This window comes from Callionymus lyra, chromosome 11 (assembly GCF_982586985.1).
Source record: "Callionymus lyra chromosome 11, fCalLyr1.hap1.1, whole genome shotgun sequence".
NCBI lineage: Eukaryota > Metazoa > Chordata > Actinopteri > Syngnathiformes > Callionymidae > Callionymus > Callionymus lyra.
In genome coordinates this window covers 22,173,453-22,186,875 of record NC_141828.1, presented here as the reverse complement: position 1 = coordinate 22,186,875, position 13,423 = coordinate 22,173,453, and the positions used below count along the sequence as shown (strand labels likewise).

The 13,423-nt window shown below is 40.1% G+C and overlaps 1 protein-coding gene across 2 annotated transcripts in view; it reads right to left on the bottom strand.

The window, feature by feature from the left end:
* Window positions 1-1,254: 1,254 nt before the first annotated feature.
* The window catches only part of tp53bp2a (tumor protein p53 binding protein, 2a), a 28,469-nt gene continuing 16,300 nt past the window's right edge, over window positions 1,255-13,423 (bottom strand). For both annotated transcript variants that reach the window (XM_087802005.1, XM_087802006.1), the window contains exons 8-20: window positions 12,436-12,617; window positions 11,760-11,924; window positions 10,319-10,366; window positions 9,304-9,487; window positions 6,717-6,821; window positions 6,028-6,149; window positions 5,555-5,948; window positions 4,265-5,112; window positions 3,428-3,565; window positions 2,529-2,662; window positions 2,265-2,431; window positions 1,988-2,187; window positions 1,255-1,919 (exon numbers count right to left, since the gene is read on the bottom strand). In XM_087802005.1, coding sequence (XP_087658131.1) covers window positions 1,878-1,919; window positions 1,988-2,187; window positions 2,265-2,431; window positions 2,529-2,662; window positions 3,428-3,565; window positions 4,265-5,112; window positions 5,555-5,948; window positions 6,028-6,149; window positions 6,717-6,821; window positions 9,304-9,487; window positions 10,319-10,366; window positions 11,760-11,924; window positions 12,436-12,617 — 2,729 coding nt within the window. In that variant the 3' untranslated portion in view covers window positions 1,255-1,877. The remainder of the gene's footprint in view (window positions 1,920-1,987; window positions 2,188-2,264; window positions 2,432-2,528; window positions 2,663-3,427; window positions 3,566-4,264; window positions 5,113-5,554; window positions 5,949-6,027; window positions 6,150-6,716; window positions 6,822-9,303; window positions 9,488-10,318; window positions 10,367-11,759; window positions 11,925-12,435; window positions 12,618-13,423) is intronic.

Sequence of the window (13,423 nt, the reverse complement as noted above, 5' to 3'; positions counted from 1 at the left end):
AATGAATAGATACATGTTTTAAAAACTCTAAAAGGCTAAGACAACATAGGAGAAAATGAGGGAAAAGCCTGCACAAATAAAAAGGTCTTAAGATGTTTCTAGTCAGTAGACTACATACATCTAAAAATATTTTTTAAACTATGCATTTATAAAAACAAGCGTGAAATAAATGTACATTATATATGAAAACAATAAATTGTAATTGTATGGTTACATTATAAGGTTCCGGTTTCGCGTTTTATTTTGAAATGGTCAAGAGGATGGAACGCCTTGATCGGCATTGCAGACACAAATTAACAATGACATTAAAGTAAGTAAGTAAGTAAGTAATTTTTATTTATATAGCACTTTTCCAGACCAGGGTCACAAAGCGCTTAAACAATCAAACAATATTCAATAAAGTATATATTTTAAAGATCAAGATCAAACTGATAACACAACAGGAGTTCCAGAAAATCAAGGAAAAGCCTGAACAAATAGAAACGTCTTAAGATGTTTCAGAAAAACTAATGTTGATTTAAGTGTGTCTTAAATAGATATTGGACCTGTATTGTACTCATCAGTATGTGTCTGTTTGTACAAAACTTTTCATTAAAATATTTATATTAGAAAATGATCTTAAGCCCCGCCCACTAAAATACTTTTATTTTCTAAAGAAATTCAATGTCGTTCACCATAACCACACCCACTATGTTGTGATTAGAAAAGCATTCATGTTTGTCACTGCACGGCATCAATCCCGGAATTCTTCACCTCCATGGGACTTGTTGTATAAACAGTGGGGTTTGATTACATCTTGCTGGAGAAGTGAAGCCATTATTATCATAGCCGTAAACTTCAAAACTTTAATGAAAAATGTACAAACAGTTAAACTAGTTTCCATCATTCACTGATGAGGAGTCAAATAATTTCAAATCAATATTTTTATATCTCGCGAGTATGAAATTAACTTCCCAGTTTGGAATTTTACATTTAAGATGGGAATGTGTTAGTTAAGCTTAAGTAAGTTCATGAAACGCCACCTCTGACCTTGATGGATAATAACTCATGAGAGCTTGTGTTTGGTTGAAACCTTAGATTTTACTACTTTACTTCCAAGTATTTTTCCTCCAATTTACAACACTGAGATATTAAGAGATGGAAAATAAAGTATTTTCATATTCAGAAAGATAAAGTTGAAAATTTAAGTCATCACCAGGCCTCAAAAGATGATCAACATTAAATGAAAAACATAAAAAGAGTTCAGAGTCTCTGTGAGTTTAGTACAAAGTTTTTTATTATAAATTCTTCCACTGCTACATTTGTGATTACAGTTTCAATCGGAAGGCTAAAGAGAGAAAATGGTAACAAAAATAAATACATCGGCACTGACACAGATATGAGATCGTTTCAGAACCAAATATTTCTATTTGTACTGCATTGAGGGCACAAGTCGTACAGACCTTCTGACTAGACTGTGGATTACAAGAATCTACTACGTACTATATTCTGGAAGAACAAAAACATATTTTTAAAAAAAGGTAGATTTTTCGTTATAGTACAGGAGTCCACCAAAGCTTGTGTTCAGAGATTGTCAACGTCACTGTACTAACCGACATCCTGTCCTTTGTTGGGAAAAATAAAACAGCGCTGACATCAAAAAGTCTCCTTTAGAGTGGTAAAATAAATCTAGCCATAAAAATACGACTTATTCCAGAGCCAGAAAAATAGGAGAGAAGAAAAAAAAAAAACGATGCCATTAGTGTCTGAAGCGTGAAAGCTAAAGTCAGGAAGTCCCTCTATAGAACGAAAAGTGCCATAAAGTGTTCATAGCCGATCCTTCATATGGTTTGGTCACTATGTTTCTTCAGTTTGGAAGTTCCCTCAGTTTTTCAGTCTCAAGCGAGGGTTCTCTGTCTGGGCTTTATCCTGGGGTACAGCTGTGGCGACAGGTAAAGAACGTCAGTACAGTAGCTTTGGTGGAACATGAACTATAGTAGCGTCTTACCCCGAGAAGGTTGCGAGGGATGTACCCTTCGGTGTCGCCCATGCGAGCCCACCACCATTCCGTCTCATCCTCGTCTTCTCTCCGGATGATGGTCATACAATCTCCCTCCCGGAACGCCAGTTCATCCAGACTTTCCTGCGTGTAATCCCACAGGCTGTAGACCACGCCTCGGTTCATGATGCCCATCTTCTCCTGGACTCCTGAGGCATCATAAAAACTGGAGTTTAGGAGAAGCCTGAGGGGGGGTTAAAGAGAAGGAAGTGACGCGAACACTGACCGTAGAGGAACTGAGAGCACTGAGAGTAGCCTTCCTCCATTTCTTCACATTTGTCGGCGGCTGTTTGCATGTCGCTGTAAGTCATGGCGAACACGGCGGCGCCGGACTCCACTAGGAACTTGCAGACTTGCACATTATTGCAGGAAGCTGCACAGTGGAGAGGTGTCCTGGTCATAGGAAAGGAAGATTTTCATTGAATTCCATTTAATGATTGTACTTCTTTTTTACATCTCTCAAGGTAAGTGATTCTTTCTGGAAACCTACCATCCGTCACTGTCGGCCGCATTAACGTTGACGCCAAACTGAACCAGAAACTTGACGATCTCTGTGTGTCCGGCACAGACGGCGTTATGAAGCGCGGTGATGCCTTCATCGTTGGGCAGACTGGGATCTTCCACCTGGAGGCGACAACACAATATTTATACAACACGAAAATACTCTTTAAAAGGTGCTGTAGAGTGGCTGCCTTTGTGTTTGGTTCCATTATTGTATTGCTTATTTAGTGTGTCTTCTTATTTAGGTTAGGTAGAACTTTATTGATTCCGAAGGAGATGGTTTTTTTCCCCCCAATTAGACACAGCAAATACAACATTTTTTCATAAAAAATAAATCTAATTATCTAATTAATAGATTAATTTAAGATAATCAGGAAGAATTTCATTCTTTTATTCTGCACTGACAGCACTGGAAATAAATGTTTCTGATTCTGATAGCCAAGTCCAATGTAAAAGGGAGATAGTAAGAAAATAAAAAGTAAAAGTAGAAAAGTTGATTCAGGAGCAGATCAAGTCCAAATACTGTCATTTTTTTTGAAAATAAAATCTTTTATATGCACCTTATAGGCTGGAAAATATGGTAATACTTTCCATTAGAATAATGGAAAAATTATCAAGACAATACACATTAATATCCAAATAAAAGATTCCATTTAAAATACTTGTTTATCCCAAATAAGTCTCTCGGCATTCTTAGAGAAGAATATTATTTTTCACCAAAGTAACATTACAAAGTAAGTAAGTAAGTAATAGTTATTTGTAAAGCGCCTTTCAAGACCAGGGTCACGAAGCACACTTCAATGAATTTTACTCATTTACACTTGTATGAATGTGCAAGTTCATAATCCAAAATCATCAGAAAGAGACGCAGGTTTGTACAATCCTTACCTCGTAGATGATCCTCTGGACCAGGTCGAACTCTCCCTCTAGAGAAGAGTCCAGCAGCAAAGCCAGAGGGTTGAACTTGACTCTCATGCTGTGGTCGATGCGTTCAGATGCGGGCTTGCGCAAGTTTGTCCTCTTTCCCTGAAGACACAATCATAGTCAAGACTTCGGATCCTTGAGACAAATTTTCGACTTTCACCGCCCGAGCGTCCAGGGAGTCTGAGACACTTTTGTTTGTTTCCTAATCTCCATCATCAGCACAAACTGTGAGAGGCTAATTCGTGTGATTATGCAACCCGATTAGTTTCACTTAAGAAAAAATATGAATTCCAGAGAGAATTCTAGGAGGGAAATGGGGTCAAAACATTGATTTTCTATTGTTGCACGTACTGTGGATTAGACAAACAAAATACTGCCTGAAAAGAAAAACATGGAGCTTAATGAGAAAATTAAATTGAGTTTAGTTTGTGCATAAAATGTGTCTCGTAAAGGAGGAAAGGTCAAGGTACACCGAGTGTTGGAATTAACGCGCCATGGGATTAGAAACAATCGTGCTCCTTGATGGTTATTACATAACACTAGTTAACCCTTATGTTGTCTCTGGGTCAAGGTGACCCGAAAACAAATATGTTTTTGGTATTCCTTCTGTCATCTCTGGGTCAAGGTGAACTACCTCCCTAGATTCCAGAAATACATATGCAGTGATGGAGGTCATTCACCTTGTACCAGAGACAACACAAGGGATACCACAAACACATTTGTTTTCAGACCTTATCACAGAACACCATAAAAGCTACAACATTGTTTAGAACGGCACAGAGGGAAGCAAAGCAAATATACCGGTGGCAAGGTGACCTGGCCGGTGACTTCTGGTGCCTTCATGTTAAAGATGTCTTCACCCAGGGTCTCCTGCTCGGTGCCGCTGGGGTATGGAGGCGGCGGGTAAGGAGGAAACTCTTCCAGGAATCCTTCTGGAGGCGGAGGCGGAAGGTGGGGCATGGTGTCCTCGGAGGGGAGGGATGGCGGCGTTGGGAACCCGGCATCCTCTGGCCTGGGAGCGGGGTGGGATGGCGGCGGTGGAGGGATGATGTCCTCGTTCTCCAGGATGATGGAAGGCAACTTGTTGTGTTCAACGGGGGCGGGTGCTGGAACGTTCACAATGGTGAGTTGAGGCTGAAGCTCGTAAGGCTGCCCACCGTCGGACGGAAGGCTCTCAACACTGATCTGGGACCCCTGAGCGTTCGGACCAACGGAAATCTCTACCCCCTGCTCCACTTCACCCCCAGCTCCGGGGGTTGCCGGTGAGATTGTGGTGGTTTCCATGGCAGCAAGTGTCGTTTTCTGGTACAGGAGTTTCTGAATGTTGGGCCCGGCGGGACCCTCTGGCTCGGTGATGGAGCTCCGTTTCTTCAGAGGTCTCGGAGCATTGTAGAGCTTCTTCCGTAAGGCTTCCAGGTCACCGTCGCTCTGGTGTCGGTACGGGTTGGAGATGAAGGGTAGCAGCTTGGTAGGGCTGAGGGGACGAGGAATACGCTCCGTCTCCGGCTGGGATCCTTCGGTGGGGCTGGGACCAGTTTGAGGGGAGGCATTATGATCCACCTCAGTATCCAGGGCGGGGGAGCATCGATCTAGGTACGGGTTCTCCAGGGTTTGAGCACCTCCTCCGGAAATCACAGGTTTCCCATAAACTACAAAGAAATAAAAGAATGACAACATTTGTAAAATAATCTTTAAAACTGAAAATTTAGAAATACTATATACAGTTACAGTTTACGAAAAAAGAAAAAAGAGAATTTATCAAAGCTAAAAATACTTCTGAATTTGTATTTGTTTAAGATACATTTCACACTCTTGGGATAATTAGTTCCTTTTAAGAGTTATAGACAAAAATGTTTGTTCATTTTAATGTAGCAACTGGAGCTCAGTTTTCATCTTCATCCAGAAATACACTTAAAAACATACAAATACCTCCATACTGCCAATCTGTAACGTAATATTCTTTTGATATAGTATGATCTTTTAGAATTGATTTGGTTGTTGAACAACATCTAACATTTACTAAGATAATCTAAGTGAACTTCAACTCTAACTATCTGATAAACCCTCGACAAATCAACTAAGAAATCTCACCGCTGATGAAACCGTTGGGTCGATTCTGAGCTCTGCCCAGAGCTCCCTGCACGCCGGGCTGGAACGCCTTCCCCGGGCCTGGATGTTGGGTGTACATGGAGTAGATGGAGCTGGCGTCCAGCGTCTGCGGCTTGCTCAGGTTGCCGTCTTTGGAGGGCAGCTCTGGGGTGAAAGGTCGTACGGTGGCCGCGGGCGGAGTGTCCTGCTTGGAGGGCAGTGGGAGTGTCTGGCTCTGTGACGCTGGGAGTGGTGGACGACCCTGTGCCGACTGGGGCTCGGTACTGTGCGGCTTGGCTTTGGGAAAGGTGCCTGTATTGTAGCCATGTTTGACTTTGGGCCCTTTAGGTTTTGTGGGGACCGGTGGAGGCACCTTGACGGGAGCCTTGGCTGCAGACTGAGAAGAGGATTTGGAAGGATTACCATAACTGGAGTGATTTTTGAAGTGTAAGCAGGTCAATCTCAGTGACACACACCTGAGCGTCCCTGACCAGGTCGTCGCTGCTCTGGTTCTTTCGGAGAGACGTGGATGGATTCTCAGTCGGCTCGAACATGGAGAACGGACGAACCTTTCGATCTCGCTTTTGTTCGGTGTCATCTAAAAACAAAAGAGAGACAATCAGTGCGTGTCTGTGTGTGTGTGTGTGTGTGTGTGTGTGTGTGTGTGTGTGTGTGTGTGTCTGTGCGTGCGTGTCTGTGTCCGTGTGTGTGTGTGTGTGTGTGTGTGCGTGCGTGTCTGTGTCCGTCTGTGTGTGTGTGTGTGTGTGTGTGCGTGCGTGCGTCTGCCTGTGTGTGTGCGTGCGTGCGTGTGTCTGCCTGTGTGTGTGCGTGCGTGTGTGTCTGTCTGTGTCCGTCTGTGTGTGTGCGTGCGTGCGTGTGTCTGCCTGTGTGTGTGCGTGTGTGTGTGTGTCTGCTTTTGTGTCTGCTTTTGTGTATGTCTGCTTATGCTTTTGTGTATGCGTGCGTATGCTTTTGTGTATGCTTTTGTGTATGCTTTTGTGTATGCTTTTGTGTATGCTTTTGTGTATGCTTTTGTGTATGCTTTTGTGTATGCTTTTGTGTATGCGTGCGTATGCTTTTGTGTATGCGTGCGTGCATGTATGCATGGTCCCATTTGTTTGCGTGCTTGTGTTTGTGCGTGTGCATGTACGTGCGCGTCACTCACCTTGGTCTTTATTAGACTGAGAGTTCATGCGTGGCAGAGTTGATGCTGGACCATGAACGTTGGACTCTGAAGCGCTCCAGTCGGCCAGTTTTGAGACGTGAAGACCTGAAAGACACACAACAATGAGTCAAAAGAAGATGACTATTGTCACAGACACATATTTAAGAAAAATAAACTGAAGTGAACTATTAACATCACGCATCGGCAGGAAGTGAAGAGGTAAACATCGCCTCGTCAAGTGACTCATACGTTATACATGCAACTCAGACGGCGCTCGTTGGCATCATCTTGGATCGTCGGTTCAAGTGAAGGTCACACGTTTGTTCCAAATGAGTTGTTTAAAGGGATAGAAACTGTGCAAATGAACAGCTTCAAAAGAAAACAACCAGAATCAAAGCTTAAGCAGAGTATTCACGCAACAGAAAGCCAGTGAAAACGATGCACACTCAAACAGCCGCGTGTACCTTTTCTCTTCGCCCGCAGCTCTTTCAGAGGTTTAAGCAAGAACATGGCTTCTGATGCGTCCAAAAGACAACAAATATTTAAAAGCCTTGGAGCTCCAGTCATGCAGCGGGTCCAGCACAAAGTACCCGGTGCAACAAACACATCAGGTCTGAGCCCAGTCCTCCTTTTTTTTCCCCACTTAAATTCTTTAGACGGTGTCATCTCCTGTTGCTTATACATACTCGCTGTATACAAAGATGCTTTTAGTCGGAACATACAATAAAGTCATCAAATATTAACACCATAAAGCTCAAGGATGACCCAATATTCTCAGAGAAAACGATGTAAGAGCAAATTGATAGAGAAGAGGCTGACATACAGAAGATGTCACTGTGAAAGAAAAGCTTATTTTTTAAATGTGTTGCTGGAAAAAGAACAAGTAGACATATTAAAATAGAGCCATGTTGTAAGATTTAGGATCATCTTAAGATATTTTGAACGGATGCAAATATGAGCACAGAGAAAATCACAGCACATCAGAAAAAATAACCAAGTCGGTTTTGACATGTTATCTGAAACACACTCCACAGCAAAGAGTCCAGGAAAAATCTACCTTCTGAGCTCAGAGAAACATCTGTCCCATTAGGAGTTTGTGACCTCTGTCTCCCTGTAGGGGGCAGCATTTAGGCATTAATCAAAGAACACGTCATTGTCCCTTAAAATATTCTTTACAACTCATATATTTGACTATCATCTTTTGTTGCAAGTATATGTTGTAGAGCAGACATTAGAAAAATATGACATTTTGACCTACGCGTGTAGAGTATAAATAACTGCTCTTGTAGAAATTTTAAAGGCAGTTTAGCAACATTTATTTTGTACTTTTTAAAATAATTTCTAACGAATGAAGTTCAGAATTGAAGGACATATTTTTAGGCTTGTCCCTTAAAATAAATTTATGGCAAATCATTTTTTATGTTATTGTCTTTTGTTTATATTTGAATTATAATTGTTTGTCATTAGTTATTTTTCTTACTTTAACCAAAATGTTTACAAACAAAACAACTAGAGCATTTTAATGATGTCCTGACACAAATTACTTCATCCTAACTTTAAAACCTTTTTTCTTTTTTTTTTTTTACAATATTACAGAAGTATTTTTAGTTAGTTGTATCATTGTAAATAAGACTCTTTTTCCATGTCAAGTATTTTATTTGGCAAAGGACTGTTCCACATGTTAGTCGGAGTAACCTAAGATTATGTCATTCATTTGACATCTCTGTTTCTGATTCATTGTATGGAAGTCAAATAAAACATAAGCGACGTTTCATTAACTGGTTGATAGAAAAATGTTGCGACACCTTCACCTTTCGTGTCAACAAAAAAAAAGTGGAGCAGCTAGATTAAACACAAGCTGGGAGGGAAAGCCAAGATAAGCAACAGCTATATTCAAACAATAACAGCTTCTCAAAGTGGTACCAGACATACTTTCAGGAAGAGAGGCAACAGCAAGCAAAGGGCGACCTGCAGCTGTAAAAACATTTCTATTCAATATTTAAGAGCCTATTTTGGGTGGAGGTATTCTAAAATAGGCCAAACATGTTGCAGATACAGATATAAAATGCTATTCAAACACAGTGAACCTTCAGTCATACATACTTGCTTCACAGATTACTTGATTGTATGTGAAACTTCTTATACAAGACCTCATTACAACTGTACAAAATTTAAAAATGGAACGTGAACAAGACCTCGTGAGCCTCATATGTGACCGATGAGAAGCGTTTCCACCAAATGCTTCTGCAGTTCATGCAAGTCGTGACACCACAGGTCTAATCAGCTCAAACGCAGACATTTATCTCAGAATGACGCAAGCAAAGTGAAAATCAGCAACTCTGCAGGTTGCAACAGCTCCTATTGGGTACATTATTACTTTAATAAGACTCTTTTGTGAGATAATATTTGAAAAATAATAATGCTTTGTTTTTTTTATTAGACGTGAGAGTGCAATTTTGAAACTTTGGAAATTTTACTATGTGCAGCCAGGCAGCAAAGCAACAAAACTGCAACACAGAGCATCCTGATGAGAAATGGGTGTTAGCTAGAAGGGTTCACAAGTGGCACTTTTTGGCCATATTCTTACTTGTTCCAGCTTTACTCTGCGGGTCCTGGGCTGGTAAAGTGGCGGTGCCGTCTGGGTAAGCCGGCTTTACGAGCAAGTCTTGTCTCGACTGGCCACGAGGCATTGTGGACGACTGAATGTAGGGGCCGACCGCAGCAACGCGAGATGGACCACACTGCTGTCCACCTTGGCCTTCTGAGGGCAGCTGGGAAAGGGAAGAAGAACACACGATTAGCCATGATCTGACAAAGAGAGGAGCCAGAACACTACATTGTGATATCAATTGAAGGTTAATCAGGTTGTTTGGTATAAAAAGTACAGATTTTGAAAGGTATGCTTAAATCAGAGTATTCAAGGCCATTTTTTTTAAATTGTTTGGCCACAGGGAAGTGGAATCTAGTCTTGTGGAATTTATAAAAAGCCCCTCACAATATAAAACTATTCGGTTTTCACTCATTTTCTACTCACCCTCATGTCGACAAAGGGTTGGGAATATTTTCAGAGTAATCTGTTCCTTTTTAGTGTTATTGACAAAAATGTATGTTAATTTTAATGTAGGATTAGGAATTGTTACAAAAAAAAAGTCGAGCAGTATGGAGATATTTGGATGTTTTTAAGGGTCTTTTTGGACAAAGACATCTGAGCTCCAGTCACTACATTAAAATGAACAAACATGTTTGTCTATAACTCTAAAGGGAACAAATTACACTTAAATTAATACTTATCTAAAACGAGAGCGAGTAGAAAATGTTGATGAACGAAAAGTTCTTTTAGTTCAGAAAATGATGACAACAGTATAAAATAACTAAGGAATAAATCACCTCCTGCCCTTGAGTTTCCAAAAACTGCTTCAGACATGAGGGGTGAAGACTTTAAAACATTACAAATGAAAACTCAGATCCTGAGTTAACTTAATATTGTGCCCAACAAAATAATGATAGTGTCTTGATCGGCTTTAGATTAATAATGAATCCTAAACAGATGAGATCAACAGATGAGGGACACAAATGTTTGGCTCTGGAGCTAGTTTCATTACCTGAAGATGAGTGTCTTTTGTAGCCCTCTCTTTACCAGGAAAGCCATTCTTGAGGAAACAAAAACACAAAAATGCAATTGCAGTTCAAAAGACCAATATTTCCCCTGTCACTGGAAATATTATTGCGTCTAACTTGGCAAGAGACCACATGACGGACATAAAAATGCTTCGGCTCAAGACTCGCAGGGCCTGTTTCGTGATGTCAGCCGGTTGCTCGTAGTTTGATGGAAGGAATAGAAAAGCTGAGATGGAGTGTGTCTTTGTGAGGGGGAGAAAGGAGCTCGCTCATTATGATTCCAGGCAGGACGAGGCCGAATCACCTCTTCACATATTCGAGCCTCCACCAACAAACACACACACACAGTTTGACAAAAACATTCATGTTTTTCCTCATTAAATTCTCTTTGACTTTGAGCTCCAGCATCAGAAGGAAAACTAATTCCCCAAATATAAAATACATAATTAATGTGGTAAATAAACATTGCCTTGTGCATAATAAAGCAGTCTATTTTTACTTGACTCTGATGACATTAGAGAACTAAATGTCTTCATTTCTGAGCATTTCAGAATCACAAGCATGTTAAGATTACCGCTGGTAATTACCTGAAAGGTAAACTTAACGTCAGTCAAGTTTATATGGTAATGTTTAGTTAGTTACTTGTTAAGTGCACCTGCTGAGCTCTGGCCTAGTTTACAAGAAGAAGTAAGGAGGATTCAATTTTAAATATATTGAAACCTTGAAGCATTCCTTCTGTTCATCTCTATGAATTAAAATTATGTTTTATATTTTAAAAATCCTCCACGCAGTCCTCCCAGACATAAAATACGATTTGAAAAGGGGATCAATGCCAACTTGAGAGGAAGTTGAAAAATAATCAAATAGTTTAAGGATCAGCGTAACTTTACATGTGTAAAAGACAGAGTCAAATGTATATTTCTATACAGTCAATTAAATCTTGAATCTTTAAAATTTCATGAGTGGTCGAGAGCTTTTCCTCTTGGGTTGAGTTTCACTCTATAAGACTAGTATTTTTAATGTAATGCAATTATTCTTTCTTTTTTTTTAATAACCGACTTTTAAGGTGAGTTTTTAAATCAGAAACGGTATTTCAAACCGAGTCCTAAAGATGCTTACGTGACTGATTATAGCCCATCACAAAAGCGGTTTACATTTTTGTTTCTGATAAAAGATAATATCTCTTCGACATTCCTTCACGTTTGCAGTGCCAGCCTGCACTTATTTGTCCACACAGAGAAGCTGTGCCTGTGGAGCTGATAGCAGGACAGCTGTATATATCTCTCCTTAGAATCTAATTTGACATGTGAGCTCAGACCATTGTGAATTAGGGTCAACACAGCAGCTGTGATTAACAAAGAAAGGACTATTTAAAAAAAGAAGGTCTCTGATGACGTGTGTGCAGTCACATCGTATTGCACTTACAGGCAGGTTTTCCTTTTGCTGCAATGCTGCTTTCTTCTTCCAAAGGCGATCTCGGAGCTCATTGATCCGTTTGTCCATGGCAGCAACTTCCAGGTTCCGCTTGTTCAGGTTCTCTCTCTGCTGCTGCAGTTTGGAATTCTGCTCTTGGTTCAGCTTGTTCCTCAGCTGACCAGCGTAAGGGACACATTAGATATAGTCATGTTACAATACATTAAAGATTCTCATGCATTCCCAAAGCTTTTGTTCGATCTGAAGAACATAAGCGTTACAGAAAAACTATGTTGCTGATCATCCTGAACTAGAGCCCTTTCAACTTAAATAAACCTGAAACACATGCTTTATTCTCTCTTATATTCCCTTCATCGTCATACTGAAAATGTTGCCAAAGATTGCTTATTTCTTTATATTGTAACATTTGAGCAACATGCTTTAAAGCTGTACTACATAACATTTAGAATTTATTTTTTAACGTTTTGCTGTTATAATTGATGGATTTTTATAGTTTCATTGAGTTCATTCAGTGGTTGCATTAATTTACATCATGGCTGAAGTCTTTTAAAAAAAGAAAACATATGCAAAAATAACCAAGAACCGACAATAGGTAGCATTTGGGAAATGACTCGACTTGCCTGACAGTTTTTAAACCGTCAAGCTTCAGTACAAAACCATAGCACACCTGTAACTCCTTGTACAGACGGTCCAGTTCAGCCACCGAGCCCTGGTTGTCGTTGACATTGTCCTTCTTTCCACTTTTGAGCAAATCCAGCTGCCGGCTGAGTTCCTCGACGCGGGACGCAGCCATCACGAGCTCCCTCTGCTTTTGCTGGAACAGGTTGTTCATTTGCTCGATCTCCTCAACTGCAGTAGAACATGTACGTTTGGTTAGTAAGCAAACTCCAGATAATTACTGTAGACTGTTGTTTGGTTTCATTTAAATGTTCTAAAATTTACAAAATCAGCACTGCTTATGACTCCAATAACAGAGGTTGGTAATGGTGGGTTCAAGAGCAGACCTGGGCAAAGTGTGGCCAGAGGGCCACATCCGCCCCTTTGACTGTATTTATGTGGCTCTCGTAATGTCAAAGTATGATCATGTATAAATGGTTCTAATGCATTAACAAATGTATTTTGTATTTATTATTCATTTACATTTCAACATAACACTTTTTTTACTTTCTGTGTGTAATTTTTTGAGTATATATTAATCCCTCAAAATATTTTTTATAAGTTGGTTGAAGAAATGTTTTGAAAAAAACGAATTTATAAAAGAATAAAATTGCAGCTTATTTAGCTTAATAAATGTCACGGCCTACTGACGAATGTCCTTTTTTTTAGGGATTTTTTCGTCTTTCTTTTTGGTTGACGGCCACCAATAACATCTATATAATTGAATGTGGCCCTTGAAGAATTATAATTGCCCACCCCTGTACTACAGGGACCCGTTTGTATACCGGTTTCTGCCGACAACACAACTTCCTACCACTTCACAAGTCCTAGCTCGAATAGTTTTTGCTGGATATAAGCCTTATTTCAGTGGAGACTAGTCAAATTGCCAGCTGCATCTACTTCCAAAATATTTAATAAAAAAAGATCGTCATAACTTGTACATCGCATCCTTCAAAAGATGTATCAGTTCAGAGTTATATTTCATTTATTTTTGTCTT